The sequence below is a fragment of the Oreochromis niloticus genome, linkage group LG6, assembly GCF_001858045.2.
Source record: "Oreochromis niloticus isolate F11D_XX linkage group LG6, O_niloticus_UMD_NMBU, whole genome shotgun sequence".
Classification (NCBI taxonomy): domain Eukaryota; kingdom Metazoa; phylum Chordata; class Actinopteri; order Cichliformes; family Cichlidae; genus Oreochromis; species Oreochromis niloticus.
The window spans coordinates 25,419,707-25,444,896 of NC_031971.2; the positions used below are offsets into that span (position 1 = coordinate 25,419,707).

A 25,190-nucleotide genomic window follows, 5' to 3' on the forward strand; every position below is an offset into this window, starting at 1 on the left:
AACACAATGCCACAATCTTCTCAGGAGTGGACATCCCAGCATTTTCAAACCATTACTCAGAGAAACTGCAGCAGACTCAAGAGCTACATCTCAGTTAGTAGTACACTTAGAAAAAGTTTCATTATACAATTATGACTTATTTGGAATGGTTTGCAGGAGAAAGCCTCTTCTCTCTAAAACATGACATCATGGCTTAAGTTTAAGCCAAAGTTGTATCTGAACAAACCAGAAGACTTGATGGAACAGATGGAACAATGCGCTTTGAATACTTAAGCCTAGAATGGAGATGTTTGACCATAATACACATCGCCACGTTAGACAAAAACCAAACACAGCATATCAGCAGAAACACCTCGTACCAGCTGCCAAGCATGGTGGTGGACGGGTAATAACTTGGGCATCTTGCAGTCATTGATTTGACCATGAACTCCTCTGTATAGCAAAGTATTATATAGTCAAATGTGCAGCCATTTGTCCACCAGCTAAATTTTGGTCCAAAATTGGACCATGCAACAGAACAGGAATCCCAAGCACAACAACAATTCTACAACAGAATAGCTGAAAGAGAAAAGCAACAAGGCGCTGCGATGACTCGTCAATGTCCAGACTTCAGCCTAATCGAAATGATGTGGTTGGATCTTTTCATAAACAAATGATTGCAAATCTCCACGAATTAAAGCACTGTTGTAAAGAACAGTGGACTAAACCTCTTATCCAGTTATGTGAGAGACCAATGAAGTCATGCAGAAAATGACTATTTCAACTTGTTGCTGCTAAAAGTGTTTCTACAAGCTATGAACTATGGGGCGTACTTGCTTTTTCCACAGGGCTACAATGTCCTGGACCAACTGTATTTTTCACATGACTGTAAAATTAATGAATGACTGAACTTTAGCTATTAGACACACCCTGAGTAAGAACCCACCAGTCAAGAACATAAAGGACTAATAAAGCTGACTGCATTTGAGCCTAACATTTCCCTGTCTGTGGAGAATTTACCAACACTGAGTCTTAGTGTGTTGTTTAATTTAATATCTGTTGAACTCACTGTAGGGAGCTAATTTTCAGCTTAGTAATTCTCATTTAAGGCAAATTGAGGACGGGAATAACTGCTGTGCTAAAAACTGGGAAATGTCATGACTGATTATTATAGCTGTTAGATGAAACACAATAAAATTACACTGTTAACCAAACAGTATTTAATATAGATTGGCCACATTATGTCACTGAATAGGGACTATATTTTGGCTGATTGAGATACAATCTCTCAAATAAATGTTAGCATGGGGGAACATCCTTAAACAGGCTTTTTTTTGTGTAAGGATACACAGTGGTCAGAGGTTGAGATAATAGAGGCTTTTCAAATGGATAATAGGGAACACAGAAAATTTCATATAGCTTTTACTATTATAAATAGAGCTGAATTAACCTTCAACAATAGAAAACATTATGCAAAGAGCAGATATTTCTAGATATGGATTGAAAAGCTTTTAAAAGAAATAAATAGTATTGGTGAATCTTCAACGTTGCTTTTTTTGTAGTTGTAATGTGTTTGTGTTCAGCTTACCTCAATAATTAGTCAGTGGATCTAAAGTTAGCTCTGTTCCTGTAAAAAATCAGTATCTGATATGTTGCAGTCAGAATGAATGTTACTCAGCTTTCAGCTTATTACTCTGTTCAGATTTGTTGCTATCACTTTTGTGCTGTGGGGCAGTAAAAACCTCATTTATTGCAATCTCAAAATCTTTTGTATATCCACTTGGTCTCGTAGTGCTGTCTTGAATGCTGACACTAACCGTAAGGATAACATAAGAGGGAATTGCTGTAACCTGACATTAAGTGAGAGAAGATTCATTTCACAGCATTGATAATGGAAGATTCTCAGCCTGTAAATCCATCCCTAATCCTTTGCCAGCCCAGTGGGGTATTTGCGTTTTTATGTGGTTGTGTCACCTCCAAATGTGGCTGTAGTGATCACAGCGCATCCTTAATGCATTTTGGTGCAGTCGCTCTGTTTACTTGGAATCAGATCAAACAAACTGCATGTTAATGCTGAGTGTGAAAACAGGGCCTGTTCTGTGACAACACCATCACCTTGTCTCCTCTGTTGCAGTGTTTAGTAGAAATCTTCTCAGAGTTACAGAAGCAGGTGGGGGTATTCTTATCATCGTCACTGGGTTTGCTGAAGCCACAGTTGCAGACACAGTGGCTCATCAGAGTGCTTCTCAGGGTCTGACACTGAGGTTGTCATTATGATAACGCTTATCTCCTTCAGGGGAAAAATTGCCAAGGTTATGATAACTTACGGTTCAATTTCAGGTGGAATGAGAATCCATATTTATTATTTTTACAACAGTCTTTCTGAAATAAACTTCACTTTTTAATGAGGTATTTGTGTGTGTGCAGTCACATATGACATATAACAGACAGTCAACACAGGACTACATAAAGTACAATGTGCAAAAATTGCAAAAACCAAAACAAAGACAGTGCAGCACCAGACAGAACAGAACGATGCAGGCACAAGACAGTGCAGACACAACAGAGCAAACATGTGCACACACAACAGTATGTGTGTGTGTGTGTGTGCTTGTGTACTCTAATGAAATCTGTGCACGGATCTTATTATTTCGACTCTTTCTTATTCTTCAGTGAGGATATTGTGGCAACATTGGTGATTCAACTCAGTCTGGGAACAGAAAAGTGTCAAACTGACTCTTTTGCTTACTTTTCTTCAGAACTTTATGAAGATGCAAGAAAAGGTCAGGAGATAGTTAACTTAGTTTGGCACAAAAATAAAACCTAAAAAGTATATAGCTGGTCATAAGATCCATAAGATGAACAGGAAGAGATGAAAAGGTGTTGGATCAGGAAATTTGGCATGCCAAATGTACAGTAACTATTTTGTTACTCAGTGAGAAGTCAGCTCTCTGCTAGTGATGTTGTATGTCTGCAATTTAAGCTAAAGCATCTTCATCAGTCAGTTGTGTGCCATATGGAGTTATGGAGCTGTTACTAATCATATCTGTTACCTAGCTAACTCTGATTTATAACTAATTTCAAACAGCTGACCAGATATAGAGTGTTTAGTGAAATATGCTCTTTTATTTTGGTAGCTAAAGTCATTTTGTTTGTCTTCAAGCACCTAACTACATATATAGACTGTATATAAATGATGGAAGTAGCCATTATTAGCCACTGTTTTCTGGATTTCCTATTTTAAAACTTCAACTTTTTTTTTTGGCCGCTGCCATGTTGCTATTTTTAAGGGTCACAAGTAACATGTCACCCTGATTTCCTCAATGAAGACCCTTGTCATACAAGCTTACAGAGCGCCCGGAGAATAATGTGTATTCCCCAACTGGTTGGTGAGTGGTTGCTGATGGTTGCTTGCTGTTTTCTAGATGAAACCAGTCACAAAGGGGATGTTGCACCAAAAGCCTCCTTGCAGTTGCTTTGATCATTAGCAGATTGCCACTTTCACATGTAGCTTGCATGGAAGATGGAGTTGAAGTGAAACTTGTAAAAGTACAACAGATGCCAGAAATATAAAAAGTTTGTCTTCAAAGTAAAAGTTGTGTCTTACAGCTGCAGCCAACATATTTGGGGGCAGCTTTTTGAAGGCGAATTGTCTCTGTTTCCAGTTTGTGTTATGTGTTTCACAGAGCAGTTGCCATTTGTTTGCAGCCCAGTCACCATCTTCAACGCAAACTGTAGGCCACAATAGTCTTCTAATGACTGAAGAAGAAGGTTTGCAGTGCAGCACTATATCTCAGTTTCATCCAGAAACTGCTAGTAAGAATACACATTTATCCTTAGTGACTAGCGGTTGCCTGAAAGTCTGAGGCCTAAGGCTAGCATGCATATTTAGCAAGCTGCATCCATAAACTGCACGGTGCATCGCCACAGATATCTGCTATTTAGTGACGAGTAACGCACTAATAAAATACCCGAATTTTACCCACCTAAACTGGGACAAAGACTTCAATAATTCAATTAAAAAGCTTCAAAGTCACTGGCATCACAAAGGCAATCGAGACCGCTCATCCAGGATGTATGTAGGATGCGTTTTTAATGCCACTGTTGAAGCTGAAGACATTTTTACATCTGAACATGGGAGTCAATGGGGATCGACTTAGTTTTATGTATTACATTTTGTTTCTATTTGAAAATGTTAGTGTTATTCTCAACTATTCTGAGCTATTTACGTAAAAGGACAAAAAAAAAACTATGAAAGAAGTCAGATATGGTATTTTTGGAAAAAATGATACGATAACCTACACTTCCTGTAAAAACCTGATTGTGAGGTCTTTGGTTGCTGTATGAATGCAACATAACTGCCTTACATCTTAAACACCTTGAACTACTTTTTCTGTTTTTTGAAACTCGAGTAGTGCGGGTTGAAAGAACTCCCTTCTTCTTCTGCCTTAAAAGGAAAGGGGAGTCGACCATGGATAGAGTGGGGATTGTTTTTTGCTCGCTGACCTCTAAGGATTATGGGAATAGGATTATGAAGTTGAGGGTGCCCGAATGGGACTTTCCACTACTGCCAAGGATCAGGAGACAGCTAACTGGCTGGCTGCCTGATTGTAGCTGATTAATAAAAGCTCCTGCTTGCAGAGTGGCCCCAAAAGAGCAAATGAAGGGTTTTGTATACTGGTGTAACATGTCCTTTTGCCTGCAGTGTTTTTTTTCTATTAAGGGAGAAATTCTTGTTTAAGATTGACAGACAGCTTCAAAAGTCCCACCCGGCCCAGATGGCTACCTTGAAAATGTTTCTGAGAGCCAGATTAACTCCACCATCCTCACCCCCAGCCTCTCGCAGCTCACCCTTTCCCCCCTTTTCTTTTTGAGATTTAAAGAAAATAAGTCTGGGGCCTCCCCTTGGGGCAGCCCAAGCTCGGGTCCATTTGCCAGCTATTATAGATCATAAATCTCTGTGGTGAATGGAACTGCTGCCATCAGTGGTGCAGGGATTTGATTGTGTTTTGGGGAGAGCTGACCTGAGGGCAGGCCTGTAGCAAAAGAGAGGAATGAATGCGAGAGAAAGACAGCCTGGGGAATGGCTCATTAAACAAATGTTTCTCTCCACTTTTTGTTCCCCTTCTTATCCTGTGAGGAGCTGCTGAATGTGTTGAGCACTGAAGGGACGTTTGATAGAGGGTTTGGCCTGGCTATAATGAAGGGTTCTCACCTCGTTGTAAAGGGGAGGTTTGGGGAGAAAAGGTCACTAATCTCCATCTTTGTCTCAGCGCTGACCTGCCTGTGCCCTTTGCCTGAGTGACATGGATGCTCTGTTATAGCTTTGTTGGTGTATGTGTGTGTTTGACATGAATTTTGACTTCTCTATGCCTCCTGGCAGATTAGCTCACGTGTGTGTGTCTGTAAAAGTGATATTTGTGCTCTTGTGGTGTAAAAGCTTTCTTCCTGGTCATGTCTTGTCTTGCGTGTCCAGTTTGTGTTTTTCTTTGTGTGTTTAATTGTGTTTCCATACATGCTTTTCTCCAGTGTGAATGCTTTCACAAGCACAGACAGGAGGTAAAGTGTTTATTTGAACACATGTTAGACAGCCTGCTGAGGGCCATTCAGCTGTCTGCTACAATCCCCTCTGCTTCTGGAAATGCCCTGGGGGCAGTACAGCTCTCTCTCTCTCATTTCACCCATCTTTTAAACTATCAACCAGTCTGTCCCGCTCCATATTGCCTTCTGTCAGACAAAATCAAACCCCATCCATACTAATGCAGATAACTCTGAAAGCACATCTTTTTCTTACACCCACTCGTGGATGTCAAGGCTTAAATTTGAGTTTTTCCCAATTCTTTCTAAAATGCAGGTAATAGTTTTTAGGAGAAAATGTTGCAGTTTTTTGTTTTGCTTGGATTAATGCCATTCTGTCAATGATGCACTTAGGATCTGCAAAAGTGTTTGTTGGCATGTAACGTATAATTTAATTAGCAATGTGCTTTTTGCTGCTATACCTTGTCCCCCTCCATAAGCTTGTTGCCACTGTTGCCAAAGTTCACATGACATTGGATACTCTAAACCCCATGTCAAAAACCATCTGTAGATATCCAAGCATACATCCAAGTCTACACATGCTCGTGACTAGAGATCAATATTGGTAAACCAGCTTTTATCAACGCAATTATAATATGTAACTCTGAATTCAGTGTTCAGTACTGTACGAATGTCACAATACCAAAAATTTAGTAGTCGGTACGAAATACCGGAAGAACTGCAAGATTCTGGATACCCAGTTGGATGCCAAAACAAAGCGATCATCCTGTGCACCCAAACTCCTTTATTAAAAAGTCATTTTGACAGACATGGTGGAAAAGTTAAAAAATTTTAAATTCTATTTTGTTGACAAGACACAGAGTGAAAGGTTAAGACGGTTCCTGAGTAACCTACTAACGTTACATTTGCATTACATCAGCATAAGAGTTTAACGTTTGCTATTGTAAACATTTTGATCTATGAAACAAAAGTTGAGCTTACAGGCCAAGAAAGATCAACTTTTGTTGCAGTGAGTTGAAACTTACTCAAACTGAATTCTTTGAATAGGTCTTGGGTGCTTCGCTACATTGGAAGTACTTCCTCCCAACATCAATTGCATCTCGCCTTTGGTGAATCAATTATGATCCCTTATTAAACCCCCGTTGAACACATAGTACTTTCACTGCCTTTCTTACCAATGATTTGGAGCAGAACCAATGTTGAAATTGCACTAGTCTTCTTCTACTTCTGGATGCAAGGATAGACTAGACCACTTGTAGATGTGCGCTGCCTCCTTCACTTCCAGAAGACTGGAACATACCTTTACCCATAGTTATGTACTGCCTTGATACATACCTATGGGTTGGGACAACTCATGGTACCACACGTATCAGTTCAGGTGACATCCCTGCAGCAGTGAAAGTTGAAAGCAGTAAAAAGTCTTACATGTGATTCACAAAATGAACTAATAAGCTAAAGGATGTTCTATTTAGGCCAGTTTCTGCTCCGTCTGCAGGCTGCTTTGTAACCCACCTCCACCCCAGCATCATGTGTCAGTGTCATCTTTGTTCTCATTGATGTGATTTATGTTTTGTACTGAAGGGGTGAGCCCAGAGCCATACATTTAAATTGGTCCTGATTGAGCTGTTTTAATTCATATAGTAAATTTTTTACAAAAACTAAACAAAACCTAATCATGGTACAAATCACAGAATCCAATGACAGAACCCATAGGAATAACAGTAGTAACACTCACCTATGGTTAGTTTGTTGTCTCATTCACACTCAGTTTATCAAAGTTATTGCAACAGTTGGCTTCCATGGAGTAAGCTTCATCCAACAAGTAGCACAGCAGAACTTGGAGGTAATAAAATATAGAGCCTGAATGTAATGTCTCCCCATTCAGCATCTGTCAAAGAAAACTGCTGATGATATTATGACTGCATCTTTTCACCCACAGACCAAAGTAGCTCTTTGTCTGCAACAGCTTTAAACCAGGTGGGAATGTGGTTTTAAACTTTAAGGGTACATAGGCTTTGTGATTTAACAGTGCAATGAAGTGTGCATCTAAGGGTGTGTTAATGGACATTCAGGGACACACAGTTGATATGCAGCCCTCTTGTGTGGCGCTCGGTGATAGATCTCAGCTGTCTGTGCAGTGAGCTGCTGTGATGTGTTGGGAATTAGCAGAGATGTCGATGGGACAGATACTCAGCATGCTGCTGGGTGATCAAGGGTATTGATACTGTGTTACCCAGAAACATTCAATTTAGATTAAGCTGCTCCAAGGTGCTTTATAGTTACATGGAAGTGAGTTTTCTTATTAAGATTATTTGCTTAAGGCAGAGTGCCTGTTTTTTCTATTCAGTCTTACTTAGTGAAGCAGAATAAAGAGGATGCCAGTATTTACAGCAGTGTGTGGCTGCACAGAAAAGAGAGGTTGTACAATTTCACACCTTCAGCAGAAACTAATATTACAGTGTAGAGGTTTGCTTAGACCCACTGAACACAGGTTGCACAGCATAACAGCTCTACAGACGCTATTAAAATCTAGAGAGTCCATAAAAAAATACAAAAAAACTTTGCATTAAATATAGACGGAGACACTTTAAAAAAGCTACTTTAATACCACCTTAAGCTTTGGAGGAATGACACACTGATTATCATCTTAGTCTTCCAGCCATGAATAAATTGACTGAAATGATGTTTCTGAAATTTTTCAGATATCTAGCCTGATCTAATGTTTCACTTGTATGTCTCAATCGTATCATAATCATATCAATAAGCGGATTTTTGCACCATTGCAATTGTAGAAAGGATAAATTTGCAATAAGCATCCCACTCAGGCAGGATTTCCTCCTCAGCCTTAAGCAGATGAGGATCTCTTAATGAACAATGTCACCTGGGAACTGTACTTATTGCCATTAATGATAACTAAATGTGAAACCACTCCTGTAGTTTTGATCAGGGTTTACAGATGAATTAACTGTGAAGCTGTTTCCGTCTGAGTGTGGAGTTGTATGTTTGTGTGCTATCTCCGTGCAGCACAGTAAGATGTCTACAGATTTAAAGTAATACCTTTGCGTCTGACACCTATCCATATACTCCATCTGTGTGTGGACACACACGTACCCACTGAAGACATCTTCACGCAGATCAACGTTGCCTGGTTACCGGCCAGTTGGCAAGGGAACGGTGACAGCCCATGCTAATTTGTGATGGCCTGAGATGACTCTGTTCGTGCCTACGTGTCTGTGTGCGCGCGCGCGCGTGTGTGTGTGTGTAAGATCAATGAAGGTTTCTAATCTGTCAAGTGAGACAGGTGACCCAGCAAGGCTTTGATTTGCCCAGACACAACAGCACTTATTCATCCCATGAAATGTTCTCCTTTGTGATTGAAAACCAATTCAGGACTCTCTAAAATCAATTTATGTTATAGCGACAAAATGAGCAACTTACCTGACTTAACTCAAAAACTATATTTTGATAATGAAGTGGTCCTAAAAGAAGTAGCAGTGCATAATTCTGATCTTTTTTTTAGGATTTTTTAATTAAAAGAATAAAATGAAGCAGTGTATTCTCACATATTCTTATTTGCATGCTTTTTGATACAGAAATATGTACTGCGTCAGAATTGTCTGTTTCACGGTGAAGTAGACAGAGTAAAAGAAGGCGAGCAGAGAGAGTATATTAGACTACGCGCAAGAAAAAGCAATTACCTGTGGAAGGCTACGTGCACTTCCCATCACATAGGTAAGGGAAGCAGTGGAGAGAGAAGAAATGAAGACAAAAGGGAGCGGAAGCTGTATCAGGAAAAAAAGGAAAGGAAAAAGGAAAGAGAGGAGATACTGTGGCCGAAACAGGCTGCAAGTCAGCTGTCTCTGGGAGAGCTGATAAGCCTAATCTGAGTGAATACAGTTTTGGAAGTAATGCCATGCATTTGAAATTTCAATTTTTTAGGGGTGGGGGTGCTGATATTGAGACTTTGAGTTTGAATTACTAGGAGGAAGGGATGACATGTCCAGGTGCAACCAGCTGCTCTGCCGAGTGAACTTTAGCCTCGGTGCAGAAAGTTTTTCTATTTGGACTTTTTCTCGTCTTCTAAAAACATGAAAGTTGGTTCAATTTGAGGCTCAAACTTAAACATCAAGTGACTTCACTGTTACCATACACAGCTCTGCATTGTTCTTGTATTATTTTTCTGAGTATTCCTTTTAGAAAATGACCAAAATTGCTCAAAAAACATCTGTTTGATGTATTGATGTATACACACACTCTCTGAGCACTTATGAAACACCTGTGTAACCCTGTTCTATTCAATATGAGTGTTACGACCCTAGCTGAGACTACTGTGATTTTTGCCTGTGTGGGTGTCTCCTGCCTTAAGTGCCACCCTTCTGTGCAGCTGCCTCCAATCAGCAATTAGGCCAGAGCTCCAGTGCCAGAGAGCCTTTGTTTTACAGCTTGTGAGCGATGTGTGTGTCTGGACTTCTTACTCCTGCTCTGTGGAGAGAGGCTGTTTTTGACCACTTAACCTTTTTGATTCTTTTGTTTTTTGTGCAGCTTCTAGGCATTGTTGTATTTTTACTTCTTTTGATAGTATTAGCTCCTTGTCCTTATTTTCTAGTTTAATTATTAATAACAACTTTTATTTTATTGATATTTTTGCCCCCTGGTCTCTTTGTCTTCAACCTGAACACTTCAAGTTTATTTACGTTACAATCTCGTGGACCTGGCCTTTGAACAAGCAATGGCTTACGATAAGGTAACATCCAGTAGTAGAAGCCATACAAATATGTATGTAAATCCATGGAAAGTTATACATGTACAGGTACATGAACACACAAGCCTGTAAATATACAGGTAACTGCACATATCCATACATACATATACATGTGCTGAAGGTAAAAAGAGAAACAACTTTTGACTCAATTTTTACTTTCTTTTCAAAGTTGATCTGATACATACTGTGCATCTTCTATACATGGATTTAAATTGTACATTATTCAAAAGTGCAGTGCAAAGCTTTTTCTTGATGGTGCCATAGTTTCAGTCCTTAGTTTGAAATACACCTTTGCTTTGAATTAGTTGACAAAAGTTGAGAGTTTTGTCCTACAGAACTATCCCGTATGGCAAAACACTTTTGTAGATTAGCAGGTAAAGGAGTAGATAAGCATTATCAATACATTATTATTATATAAAATATTACTTTTGTTCTTTCCCCACTTCTCCTGGTTTTTCAGGTGAACGTCAGAATGAGGGAGGACCTTAATGTTACACCACTCTGCCCACAGACAATCAAAAATCATACATTTGGCCAGTATGCCCTTCAGGGTGATACCCTTGTGCACCTCTGGCCTGCTCTGCAAGTGTTAGGTTGTTGCATTTATGTTGTGACTATTTTTATGTGTCTGTAATTTCACCAGAGAGCAGACATAAACAGAAATAACTGTTGTCATCACTAGTAAATGTTTTGTTTACCTCGTCAACCAACATGATAGAGACGCAATATTAGCAATAGTTTGGAATATAATGTAGAATATATCACATATTTATGTTTAAGTGACTTTATTTATTTCTCACACTGTTTTTCTACGCATCTTCTTCTGCATCCTTAAGTGGTCTGTAAAATGCCAGCCTTAATAAAATTGAGATTTGAATAATTATTGTTCTTAATATTATTATTTTTATTATTATATGTATTTCAGATCCCCCGAGCTACTTGCATGCACTTCTCGGTGATTACTCTTTTGTCTCTCTTGTTGCTCCTTTGTCTCTTACCCTACAAAGCAAAGTGGCTTCATCCTGCTCTCTGTCCTACAACAATCATCTTTTTGCGCTACAAGCTCGGGGAAATAACAAGTTCAAGTGTGCGTTCTGTGCAACACTTGCCCCTCAGTGTTTCACCCCAGTTTCCCAGGGGAAAACACCGCTCGTATTCAAGCATGAGTAACGAGGTAAAGAAAGCGGAGTGGGTGAGAAATTGTTGGAGGACCTGCTGTTTAATGAAAGTGGGTTGTGATAGAGAGCTGTGCTGGGACAAGAAAGGTCCTCCCTCAGCTTGTTGAACTTGCTGATGTATGCTCTGTCACATTGTTGCTTAATTGACTTGTTTTGTTTCCAGCTGAAGGTTATTGCATCAAAAGAAGTAATTTTACCTGCCTCCTGCCATCTGTAGTGCTTTCTGTCCTGCAAGCTAGCGGTTTCCATTTGTAGGCTACGGTCTGGACATTCTTTTAAGTATTATAATTTTAAACTTCATTCTCATGTTATTTTATCACGACTTAGCTAGAGAAATGTTACCATTATCTCAAAAGATCAAAGACTCAAGTGGATAGCCAACTTAACCCCGATCATTGGTCAGCATATTTATAACTTTTAATCCTTTAAATCCTGAGTTTCTTTGCTTTATTTCTAGCTTCCTTTCACTCCTTTTCCCTTGTTTTCTCTTCCTCCCTCTCTTCTCTCTTACTTATCTGTGGCCTTGGCCTTTGAGTCTTAAGTTTTTATGGCTGCATTAACAGGCACTGCTTGGCATTTTGGGGGCTATTAGAAGTCTTGTTGAGTCATTAGTCATGCGTTTGAAGTGTGATGTGGGCAGAGCACTGGCTTTGCCAGCGGGGGCCGTGACATGCATGGTGAGCTGGTCTCTATGCGAGCCAGACGGCTGACCTTTTCCAGCAGAATCCTCCACGACAGGAGAGGTGAAGTCTGAGTAATTAATGGTGTGAAACTGTGGTTGCTCATCACATTCCTTCCTTCCGCAACTCGCCCCGCTCTGCTGTCGTCTTGTCACTCAGCTGTCAAGTGACACCGGCAGATGATCCACCTGGGAGGAGCAGAGAGGTAATGGATCTTCCTTTCTGTGTTTATCCCAGGTGGAGATCTCTCCCCAGCTGAATGCTTTCAAAGTTCATTTTGAACACAGATGATAATGAAACTGAAAAGAGGATCTGTGTGACAGCAAGACTAAAGCGAGTCATCCAGCTTCAGTGTGAGACAAGTTGACTTGAGCTGATTGTTTTTCCTTCATTTCAGTAAAAAGTTCTGCCCTTTGAGGTTAAAAAAAATAACACATGCACAGCAGAGCATAATTAAAGTAACGATTAGATGCTGCTGAAATCTTTGGTCTCTTCTGCTCTGAACAGTGTTGTTTTTTCTGGGTAACTGAATTTGTTCTCTGTCAGAAAACAATGATACGACAAACGGGCTACTGACTGGTACCCCGTCTGCATCAGTGCCTGCCTGAGCTGGAAGCTATCAAACTGGCCCCAGGCTGTGGGAAAGATTAGAACCGCTCATGTCAGACTGACCGACGTGAATTTGGCACTTTTTACTTTGAAAGAGAGCTGACTGCTGTGCTGTCTTACATGTATATATGCTTTACGATGTGTGTGTTTGCAAGGCTTTGAACCTTGAATGAGAGTTATTATTGATGTTCATGCTTTTAAGCAAACTCACACCAAGACAAAACTTCTGAAAATGATGATCATGTTTGAAAAATACTTAATTTTTAGGCTGTTATCCAATTATTTCCTTGCAGTGTTAGATTTAAAACCAACAGTTAGGGATGCACGATTATGGCCAAAATGATTATCATGTTTAGTTTGTTCACTATTGAGTTTGTGGTTATTTATCATGATTATTCATCGATTGTGTTGGCAAAAAATGTTTTCATTGCATTGTCATGTAAACACTCCTTTCACATTTTCATATCTATACAAATCTTTGCATTCGGATAACATCAACACCACACTGCTTTGACTTTTACATTAAGCTACATACAATTGAAACGTCTTTGCAGACAAACAGGGTGTTTATTCACCTGCCCTGTTGAAGTCTTTGTACATGCATGATGCGTATAACTAAAACGCACACTGTGTTCAGTGGGCTCCTATCTTTGGCCATTGGTTGGTGATTGCAGTAAGTTTTTGTCAGCTGTACGGGCTCACTTTTATGGACATCAGAGTTGATGTAAGTAACCATTGCATTGTTTTTCTTGATATTCATGCATTCATTATACTTCAGTTTGTGGTGTGTTTTCAGGTGGCTGAATAAGCTTATTGTAGACACAACTCTACAGCACTTTTTGCACATGATTAGTTCTCGGTTAGCAACACTTGGGCTGAAATCAAGCGATGGATCAACAGAGGATGATCCATTTGGAGTATAATCTCTTCATCTTCTCTTATGGCAGACATTTCAGTTTTGTTGTATATTTGTCTTTTAATGTAATTTTGTCATCCACGCTCGTCCGGAAAAACTCAAGCTGTGTGATGCAGGGAGCAGCTGTGACTGGCACATGCAGGGACACGTTAAGGATCTGATTAAGGGAGCGCCTCATTTTCAGTGTCTCTCGGTCATGTTCGTTTAATTGTGGGAAACCAAAATCGTGATCAACAATAAAATTCAATGAACTGTGCAGCCCTAGATAAAGTATATTAACAAAGGTGTTAATAGTAGCTTGTCTATTACAACATTGAAATAAAAAGACCCAAAGGGCAGTGAAAAAATCAGGGCATAATAAAATAATCACCATAAATCATTAGGATTCTGCATACTACACATGTGTCATGGCAATTTCGTATGGCAGTCCATGTGGTTTTGTGCAGTTAAAGGGAAAATATGGAAAAATGCTTTTTCAAATGCATCACTTTGCATGGAAATGGCCAGAATTGTTGCAAAGACACACACATTACCAACATGAAGATTTTCATCCATGGTTGCTCATCGCCCCATAATCTTGACTGGGGTCTTTTGGGTGATGTCAGCTGTCTGTCTGAGTGTTTGACTTTTCACCTCTCCATCGCTGCTCCGCCTCTACCATTAAGGGTTGCCTCCCGCCGACAAGCTGTCGGCTCCACTCAACCTGAACTAGTCTCCTAAATGAGGCTGGGTCCTGCTAGCGGGGCTTATGACAAGCTCTAAAACCACAGAGCGTCTCCCAGCTTACAGTGGCAATAACTGTGATAATGTACTCTTTCAGCTGGGCTAGATAATGCAAAAAAAAAAAGCGAAGGAAATAAAAGAATGCGAGTGTGTGAGAAAGATGAAAGAGAAGGCAGAAGAAGAAAAATCACACAGGGAAACCCCTCCTGTTGTCAAGGTCACATCCTGAAAAGCCTGATTAGCATGAGAAGGTGAGTGTGTTTGAGTGGTTTCAGTTGTAGTGTCTGAGTAATGGCCAGTGAATGAGGTGCCGCTGGTTTTGCCTGTCCTCCCTGGTGCTTCAGTGTAATTAGCCAGGAGACTAACAAGCTTTAACGAGGCGGGCTTTTTATTAGAACTGCTAATTGCTCCATGCCAGGGGAATATTCAGGAAGCACAGGGAAGTGGAATTATAATACTCGTGTGTTGAGTGTGTGTGTGTAAATGTGCAGCATCTGCTCAGAAAGGATTAACACTCAAAGACTGTATTTAGACAGGAATCTACGTGTAAAATTTACATTCCCGTTTTCCCTTTTGAATTTACATGTGTATTCCATGTTCATGGGTGTGACAAATTAAAGGAAAAATTAGCATCTTCAGTTACCTTTGTGTATTTGTGCTTGTGTTTGGGTGTGTTTGAGTTTGATGTAACGCTCTAATCAAACTGAGATTTTTATCCAATCATTTCAAGTTTCAAATGGTTGCATTTCCATCTCTTTGCCCTGACTGAACTTTGTTAACTCAAACTATAAGGCTCTTTTTTTAGCTGACTCTCATTCAGGAAATTGTTTTCGTATAAACTTGTTTATACGCATGCCAGGCCTCAGTAATCATTCTTATCAGATTCATAAGTTAATGAAGAATAGTCATTGGTTACTATGATTGATTTGAATAGGACACAGCAAAGAGGTCCTGGTTTTAAATCAGCTACATCGCGGCCATGAAATGGACGAGCTGTTAAGAAAATGGATGGATGTTTTGAACAAGCTCTGATTTCCTGAGAAATGTTGCTTGATTTTTTATTTGTCATATGCTAATTGCTGATTCTGATTCCCTCTAGACTCCATGCACGCATATTTTTAAATTAATTACAGTATTGTCCTCATACTCAGTGGTCAAAAATGTCATGTAGTCTTACTGAGACAGACTTTGAATCTTTAACAGGGTGTCTCGGAGTTTCGAACACAGCAGCCTGAAGTTCAGATGCTGTTTTTACAAAAAAAGCAAAGTCATTAGGAAAGAGAATCTGCCAGCTCGTTAAATCGCCTTTTGTAATGTCAGCCACAGTCAATTAGCCAGTCTTGGCTACTCTGCCTTCATGCTCAATCCAAAAATCTTGTTTTGTCTGTGGGTCAGCAACTCAAACAGGCAGAAGCTGCTTTTTTTCATGCTCAATCTTCATAATGTATTACATATAAAAATACTGTAACACTATATATAAAAACCTATGCTGTAGCGCTGCTTTAAATCAGGGGCATTAAAATACAAGTGAATGTATCTGAGTACAGGTATCTGAGAGAACCTCAACATCTCCAAGTGTTTTACAGCAAAGCGACTTGTTCTCTGAAAGAATTTAACAGGACACGGTAGAATAGCCTCATTGCTGTGAGTTGTAATGAGATGTTTGATTTACTGTAGAAAATACAAGATGCCAGTGGCTGGATAACCAAAAATCGTGTTTTGTCTGTGGGTCAGCAACTCAAACAGGCAGAAGCTGCTTTTTTTTGTACTGCACAATCCTTAAAATAGCAACAACTGAACACTGTCTGACTGTGTGGTATGACTGTAGGTAATTATACTGCCGAACAGGCTGCTTGTTGATGGATTATGCCACACCATGTATTTAACTGGAAGGAAGTAATAAATGATACACTGTATGTAGATGTAATATATATATTTTCCTTAATACCCCAAATAACAATATTTAGGTAACAAATAATTGAGCTGAGCATACATCTGCAGAGCCAAAGTTGTATGTTGACTGTATTTACATGCATTCTGCTCTCTAATTCTTCTTAATATCAAATAACACTACCAAAAGTAAGTCTACTGCATCCTAAAGATAGTGTCTATTTTTAGCAATCCCTCCTTAAAACCACCTGCAGTGTGTGGTTGCACACACTCAAACACATGTAATTGCATTCTCAACCTGGATGTGCTGCCACAGCGCGGAGCTTTGCTACTTAGCTATAGTCGTACCTACACCACCAGGAGGATGTTATTCTTGAAATGTGTGACACTGGGAATCTTTACTGACTCCACGGGCAGCAGTCATGTTTGTTTATTTCCTCACGTCCTTGTCCACGTGCAAACCTTTGCAGCTTTCAGGTAATCCAGGTACTTGACAATTCTTTACATGGGATAGAGTGGCATTATCAATGGGAAAAATGGCTGGTGCGTGTCATTGCATCCCAGTGAGACAGGTCACACATGTCACGCTTGTTACTGCACCAACCTGTATGACTGAATGAATTATTTTCCAGTGTGAAATTAGCGAGCTCTATGCTGATGCAGCTTCAATTTCCTGCCCTGTTAGTTTGTTTCACCGCATTTCTGACGTCGGCATTGAGAAAAGAGTGACTGTCAGAATGACTCACAGCCTACATTTTGTGATTACATGCTATAGTATGAACTGCTTCCTGCAGAGCCTCCAGGGTACATCCTGTCTAAAATGTAGATGAGGTTATCAAAAGTTTTGGCAATCTGTTTTCCGCTGATGTTGCATAAATCATACATAAGTTTACTGTCAGCAGAGGAACAACAGATCTCATTTTCTTCGGAAACAATTAAAAAGGTTTTGTCAGACACAGAATAAAAAGTTTTCCCACTGTGTGCAATTATCCCATATCAGCATTCAACACATCAGTTCTTAACGGCTTGGCAGCTTATTAACTGTTTACTGATGTACAGTTTTAGTAAGACATACGCATACACTCATTATGGGCATGGATGTCATGGTAGTTTTGGGCTTTTAAGGCATTCTTTGAAATAAAAACAAGTTTTAATGTATTTTGGGTTTAAATTGGGATACATACAGACTCAAATATATGCATATATCCCCCACTAATATCTGGTTTAATCTCTATTATCAATCTGCACCGAAATCAGTCAATTTTGATAGCAATTAACAAGCTTCTGGCATTGGTGGTCAAATAGCTCAGTCTTTGTCTTGTCGGACCATAAAACCTTTCTCCAAAAGGCATTTGGCTTGTCCATGTGGGCAGCTACAAATTTCACTCGAACTTGGAGGTGTGGGTTTTGGAGCAGGGGCTTCTTTTTTGGTCGGCACCCTCTCAGTCCATGGCCATTTCAAACTGTCTTCACTGTGGAGAGTGACGGTGGTGTTCCATGATTTTCTAGTTCATGGCAGGCTCCTTGGTTGTTCCTGAATATTCTAACCAATTTCCTCTCATCCATCCATCCATCCATCCATCCATCTTCATCTGCTTTATCCGAGGCCGGGTCACGGGGGCAGCAGCCTAAGCAGAGAAGCCCAGACCTCCCTCTCCCCAGCCACCTCCTCCAGCTTATCCGGGGGAACACCAAGGCGTTCCTAGTCTGCCAGGGCCTCCGCTCCTGGCCGCCGCCCGGCACACAATGCACCCGACCCCTATGGCGCCTCCTGCGGGTGGTGGGCCTGCGGGAGGATGGGCCCATGTCTCCTCTTCGGGCTGTGCCCAGCTGGGCCCCATGGACTAAGGCCCGGCCACCAGACGCTCGCCCTCGGGCACCCTCCCCGGGCCTGGCTCCAGGGCGGGGCCCCGGTAACCCTATCCCGGGCAGGGTAAACTGTTCCCTCGATGTTCTCTTCATAAGGGTCTTCTGAATCGCTCTTTGTCTGGTCCCTCACCCAGGACCAATTTGCCATGGGAGACCCTACCAGGGGGCAAAAGCCCCCAGACAACATAGCCCCTGGGATCCCTGGGACACACAAACCCCTCCACCACTATAAGGTAGCGATTCACGGAGAGGAGGAGGCCCCAATTTCCTCTCATCTGAGGGTAACACTTTGGGTCTTCTACAGACCTTCGCAAACCGACACATCAGAATAACTTGAACTTATATACAATTGTTTGAAGTGGTGATGTTGAAATCTTCAGTTGTTTAGAGACAGCCCCAAGAAATCTGTAGATCTACAATTTTTCACTGAGTTCCTTGGATTCTCCAATAGTTGTGGATATTGGTTAATCCAGTGAATGCTGCTGTCAAAGAAGAACTACCAGTTGTAGTCAGACATGATCACTAATAAGCCTTAACCTTGACAAGTTAAAAGGCAGAAGATTTAAGTGAGTGGATGTATGTATATATTTAAGCTTGTTTGTATGCATTTGACCCTGAGTGGGTTCGAGAAAGTCCAGAATAGATTCAAACATGTGCACCCAGTTCTTGTTTTTAAAGTGATTTAAAGATGTTTTTCTAACCAAGCAAAGCAATCCTTAAGAGCCCCAAATTACCATGACATTTATGCCCAGGATGAGTGTATGTAAACGTCTGACCACAACTGTTGGTGTAGCAGGCATTGAGTGGCTCTGTGATGCAGTCGTTTAAACATTAGCCTTACATGTAAAAGATATCTGGTTTGAGATCAGCTTCATGAGGTCAAAAACTAGTGTAGTCCTAGTGCCGGTCCCAGGCCCAGATATATGGAAGTGCTGCATCAGGTAGGGCATCCTATCTAACAGTCTGTGCCAAATCAAACGTGCATGTCCATCTGCTGTGGAAACTCCTTGGGAAATTAGTGAGCAGCTGAAAATACCTATCACAGGTGTAGCAGGATTTGAGCGTGGCCACCAGCTGTGGTAGAGCAAGATGATTGTTTGGACGTCATCATCTGTCCAATTTTCTTCTTCTTCTTAGCTTGTGCTTCGTGTTCCAGACACCATCTAATTAGTAGCTCACAACTCAGAGACAGCAATTCAAAACAGTGTGGGGTCAGTGTCAATGGTCACTGAAAAACTAAAAGGTCAGACAGATCAAGGCTTTCGGTCTTATGTTTTAACACAGCAACACAAATTGCGATCAATATTTTGGAATCCAGGCCCAGAGTACAGCAGAGGATCTCAGTGTTTTCATTCTTTTCAGCCACTTAAAATAAATGAGGGTTCGATTTTATCATCCTCGAGTTGTTTTGAGTATATCTTACACAGCCTGCTTCGTTTCTCCAGGCTCTCAATACAAACTTAAATCCTTGAAAAAAAAGTCCCTGACCCTCACACACTGCCTCCCCTCCGCTTCCTTAATATTCAGCTTTATGAAAATGAGGATGAAGACAAAAAGCCCTGCATTGTGTCCAAAATGCACCCCTCTGCCTCAGCATTAACACCCCTCACACTCCCCTCCCTCTGTTGTTTTCCTCCTCCTCCCCCTGACAGGCTGCTGAGAAGCCCTTAATATGAAGGCTCATTGGTTGTGAATGTTTTATGGTATTATGTCTGTACCAGGATTTGAGAGTATGTGCGTGTGTGCTTTTTTTAATCTGAGAGATTTGCATCACACTCCCTTTGCTGCTTGCAAAACAGGCCTTATGAAGAAGAGACAATAACATAATTATGAAAATGAAATGTGTTGGGATAGAAGCTAATTCAAATTCTAGATCTGGGAAATATTATTACAACACAAGCCGAAATGCATCCAACAAAACTCAAAGTTATTTCATAACTGCTAGAGAGATGATAATAACGTCGGTGCATAATTTTAAAAACAGCATTAGTACATCTTTATGTGCAGCTCACACTCATTTCCTTTGCAAAGTGCAATAATTAAATGATACACAAACAAACTAAACTTGCTTAAATGTGCCAGTTTTAGCTTCTGCCGAGAGTCTTGGTCAAAAATGTTTTTTGTGTGATATAATGTCCTTCTCTGCGTGGACCTGCATCGAAAGGAAACGATCACTAATTGGAGTGAAGGAACTGGCTAAACCTTGCATGAAATTGCTATCAGTGGTCCATTGTTGAGTGTGTGTCCCTCTGCAGCTCCACCCCAGCAGTCTGCCCATTGACTTCAGAGGGTGCTCACTCAGCTATGAAGCCTGTGGTGTTGCAGGGTGGAGCGAGGGAGATGTTTGTGTGTGTGAGGAAAATAATGCATGGCTGTCTGCATCTGTGAGTGACATGGGAAGAGATAACAGGCATATTTATTGAACTATTTCTTTTTCTTCTGAGGGAGTTCTTGTATTTTGCTTTATAGTGAGAAAGTAAAGGGGAGAAGTGAAGGAGAGGTGCATGGATGTAGGGTAAAGAGGGTGTTGTGTGAAGGGGATAGATGGAGGAGGGTGATAGGAGGTTGATGGGGGCGGGGGGGTTTCGTAAGTAGGGTGGGTGTGAGATAAAATTGGGGCGGTGTGTGTGGCGGGGGTCTTGGATTGGACTGTAATCCTTTAGTCCTGGTTTGAAATAACCCTGCACTGTCTGGGACAAACAATATGACAGGGTCTCTCTCTCTCTCTCACACACACACACACACACACACACACACACACTGAACATATTGCCTCGCTCAGACACTGAGTGGTGAGACTGGCTTTGGCTGACGTTACTTCATCATGACAAAATGTCTTCAACGGGAGCTCACTGATCTGCAAAAGAAGGTTTGTTCTTACTTCTGTAGAGGAGAGTTTACATTTTACGCATTAAGTGAGATTTTTTGGGTGGTGCATAAAGTAAAGAGAGCATGTTGCACTCAGCAGTGCAAGTTTCAGCATATTCAGGGGTGACTGTTTGTCTAATATTGAAAAATGCACAAATGGATGGGCTGTTCATGCTTGAAAACCCTTCAGTGTGGCTAAATTAAAACAATTCTGCAAAGAAGAGTGGGCCAAAATTCTTCCACAGCGATGTGAGAGACACACTGCCAGTCATTGAAAATGCTTAATTGCAGTTCCTGCTGCCAAGAGTGGCACAAGTAGTTATTAGGTCTAGGGGGCAATTACTTTTTCACACAGGGCCTGCTAGGTCTGCGTAGTTGTTTTTCCCTTAATTATTAAATAACTGCATTTTGTATCGACTCGGGTTGTTTTTGTCTAATATTAAAAAAAAAGTTTTGTCGTCTGAAATATGCAAGTGTGACGAATACACAACAAAATAAGAAAACAGGAAGGGGGCAAATGCTTATTCACAGCACTGTATGCTTGAGGTCATTAGACACGAAGATCACTTGGCTCTCTTCTGGTGAGGTTACTCTTGTGGTCCTACTTTGTCTTTCCTCAGTGCTACATCTGGTAGCATTAAACTATGGTTTTTCTCAGATTTCTGTCACATTTCCCAAACATTGCTCACAGATATGTATGTGAAAGTAAGTAGTCACATCATCAAAAGTAATATTACTCATGTGATATTGAATATATTATTGACTAGCGGTAAGGTCATTCCAAGTAAAATCAGTCAAATCTAAAATAAGGTTTCCATCTGATCCCCTCAGAACATATTTAATGAAGCTAGGCAAAATTGTACTTTCCTACTATGAACATTTTTGCCTTTAAAAAAACATCAGAGTTTAAATGCACTTTTCAAGCCTGAAAATTCATGTAGCTATTTCCTTTACTTAAGAGGGCTCAAAAAGGCTGGAAAAATGGAGACAAATTAAAATGCACCACCTGATGTACTTCGAGGGTCTGTGCATCAGAAAATACTCATTTTGTAGGGTTTCAATAAATCAGTTATTGTATCAAAACAAAACAAAAACAGCTGATTCTCAGGCGATCAGATTGTCACCCATTATATAGTGAAGTGGGAAAACATATGGCTTATTTAAAAAATACAGACATCTAGACACTTTTCCGTACTACTTCCTCTTCTGCAAACGTACAGCTTTGTTGCAACTGTACTTTTTTTCAACATTTGAGAACTCCATGCGTTAATCACGTCAGCCACTGATCATGCTTTCTATACTCTAAAGGTCTCACTTACTATCTGCTGCCAGTCATTTCTTCTGTTTACTGTCAAGTTGAAAAAACATTTTCACAGGTTATCATTTTTTTGGGACTTTATTACTTCCTCACGTTGTGATAGATTAAATTTGTCCCACTCGTCTTTACATTGTTCCTTAAGTTCACTGAAGTTTTTAGCAATTTGTTTATGCACAGCTCTCCGCAGGTCTCGCCACAGCATTTTAATCGGGCTAAGATCTGGACTTCAACTGCGTCATTACAGAACCTCGATTTTTTTCTTTTCCAGCCTCTCTGCTGTAGTTTGCTGGTGTGCTTGAGCTCATTGCCTTGTTGCACTTTCACATTTGATGCTAAATGCTTTGATATACAGAGGAATTCATGGTCAACTCAGTGGCTACAAGCTGAAATCATCACCCGTCCACCACTGTGCTGGACAGCTGGGATGAGGTGTTTTGTACTGCTATGCCATGTTTGGTTTTGGCAGAAAAATTCTTCTGTGCATTAAAGTTTCATCTGTCCACAGGACATTGTGTCAGAGGTCTAGTGATTTGTCCTGGTGCCGTGTTGAGAAAGAAGAGACTACCAAACAAAACACATTTGTTTAGTCTTTTTTTTCTAATTCTTCTGTCATGATTTTTTTTTAACACGCTAAATGTCGTGATTTAACATGCTAACTGAGGCCTGTAAAGTTGAGATGTAGCGTTTGGATTTTTTGCATGTTCTCTGAGCATCTGACTTAGAGGTCAGTTTGCTGGGACCTCTAACCTGTGAAGATTGTGGCATTGTGTTAACATACGCTTGAATGCTCCAGACTAAACTCACACTTGCTGATTATCTAATCAAGTGTATTTGGTCATCAGCACTTGCTGCTTCTTAACCTCTTTATTCCTTTGCAAGTGAAGGTAAACTTAGTGTTTTCAAAGGACTGCATAGAGTCCTGTGAAAATTTACTCTTTCACATGACTGCATGTCTTAAAAACATCTGCCGTTGTCTGATGAGTCAGTCCATAGCATACACTTTACTTACTATACTTTGTAGCACCGGCATGCTTGCTACACATGACTGCCTGCTGGAACGTGCTGTATTTAATTGTCTGCTGCCAGACGAACTGCATATAAACAAGTTTCAGGCTAGATGCAAATTTCAGAGATAACACTGGCTTGAAAATGTACAAATGGGCTTGCGTTAAATGAAAACTGCATCATCGCTGTTAGATAACATGTAAAAATAAAGACATACAATATGAGAGAGAGCCAGAACCTCTTCTATCTGTTGTTCCTTGGTCAACCATAGATCACCTGCTGCCAGACTGGCTGTGCTCAGCTTCTGCTAGCGCTGTCATATGGCAACCACACGTTTGCATACACACGCGCATGCATGCGTGCTGTAACTATATCTGGTTCAGGGGTGTTGAAGTCTGGCAGGCGGCTAATATTCCCTGAATGCCACATCTTTATGCATGGATGTGCACATTTGCAAATATACAGAGTTACATGTGCATACACACTCACATACACAGAGGCAGGCAGAGAGGCAGCAGCTGTCTTCTGTCTGAATCCACAATCAACCCAACATCCAAATAACACATTCAAGTCCTTTCTAGTGTAATTTGAGGCCAGACAGATATTGTCACACGTGGCTGTACCTTTTTTCTGTTTTTCTTGTTTTAGGGAGTCATGAGCAGCTCGGTTTTTCACATTTCACTCGGAATTATTCCAGAAACACTGCTCACTTCTCTGCAATCAGAAAGCCTCTGTAAGAGGTCCTTCCTCTGGCCCCCTAAATGTCTGTGTGCGTGCATTTATATATGCATAGGCTGAGTGGCAACTTCACTATAAATTGGCACTTAAGATTTGAAGCCACACGGCACAAAGGAAAGAAAAGAGTGGAGGAAAAACGCAGAGCTCTTTTACCATTTAAGTGCTTTAGTAATCACTGCTCTGAATGTCTTTTGACATATTTGGATTTGTCAGAAAATCTTGGGTATGTTATTTTTCAGATATGTGTGAATGCTTCCTCTCATAAGCAAAAAGCAGCCTGTGGCTAAATGCGGTTCAGGGTGTCATTTCAAAGTGAAATTCAAAGCTGTTATAAGTTACTGCATCTCCGCAGTTGGGCCTTTTAGAGCAATTAGAGCTCTTTTATACAAGATCTTCAAACCATGACTAAACCGCTGCTGATGGTTTTTAGGGTATTGATATTTGGCTCGACAGAAAATTGTGCACGAGGTGAAACTGACTACTCTAGACTTTCTAAAATGTTTATTTTCCTGTTTGATATACTGCAAGTGTTGTGCCCATAAAGACACCATGTTTGTCTAGTATTTTTCTGTCTGTTCTATTTAAATAATACTTTTAAACAGGTAATCACATAATCAATCAAATAATGAATCAATAATAATCTTTTGCATTTTCATATGTTTTTGTTTGCAGTATGACCCCGAGAACTCAGGCTTCATCAGTACAGAGCGGTTCAGGGACCTGCTGGCGACCCATGGCTCTGAGCTCGACCCCCACAAACTGGAAGTGCTGTTGGCCCTTGCTGATGGCAATGCTGATGGAAAGATCTGTTATCAGGACTTTGTCAACCTGGTGAGATGATTTAACTTTGTGTAACTCTGTGTAAACCATAAAGATGGTTATGTGAGAAAATCCCACTATACCAGTTTTTGAATTACTCTGTCCAGCACCAATATGCATCGACATGTCTACTTGAGTTACTGCCATGTGACTGACTGACTGGATATTTGCTTTGTGATCAGCTGAACAAGTATACTTAATAAAGTGGCCGGTGAGTGTCAAAGACTCAATACTTATGACTTCACGTGGACGTCACACCTTTTGACATTAAGCTTCCACAAACCCGAAGGCTAAAGAA

General features: G+C 40.6%; 1 protein-coding gene across 3 annotated transcripts in view; it reads left to right on the forward strand.

Moving 5' to 3' along the window:
• rhbdl3 (rhomboid, veinlet-like 3 (Drosophila)) overlaps nucleotides 1-25,190 on the forward strand; it is a 67,707-nt gene that overhangs the window by 17,561 nt on the left and 24,956 nt on the right. For 2 of the 3 annotated variants that reach the window (XM_005469953.4, XM_005469955.4), the window contains one exon: nucleotides 24,746-24,904. In XM_005469953.4, the coding sequence (XP_005470010.1) occupies nucleotides 24,746-24,904 (159 nt within the window). Of the gene's footprint in view, nucleotides 1-20,994; nucleotides 21,014-24,745; nucleotides 24,905-25,190 lie in introns of those variants that run through there. The other variant, XM_005469956.3, reaches the window with a different exon arrangement.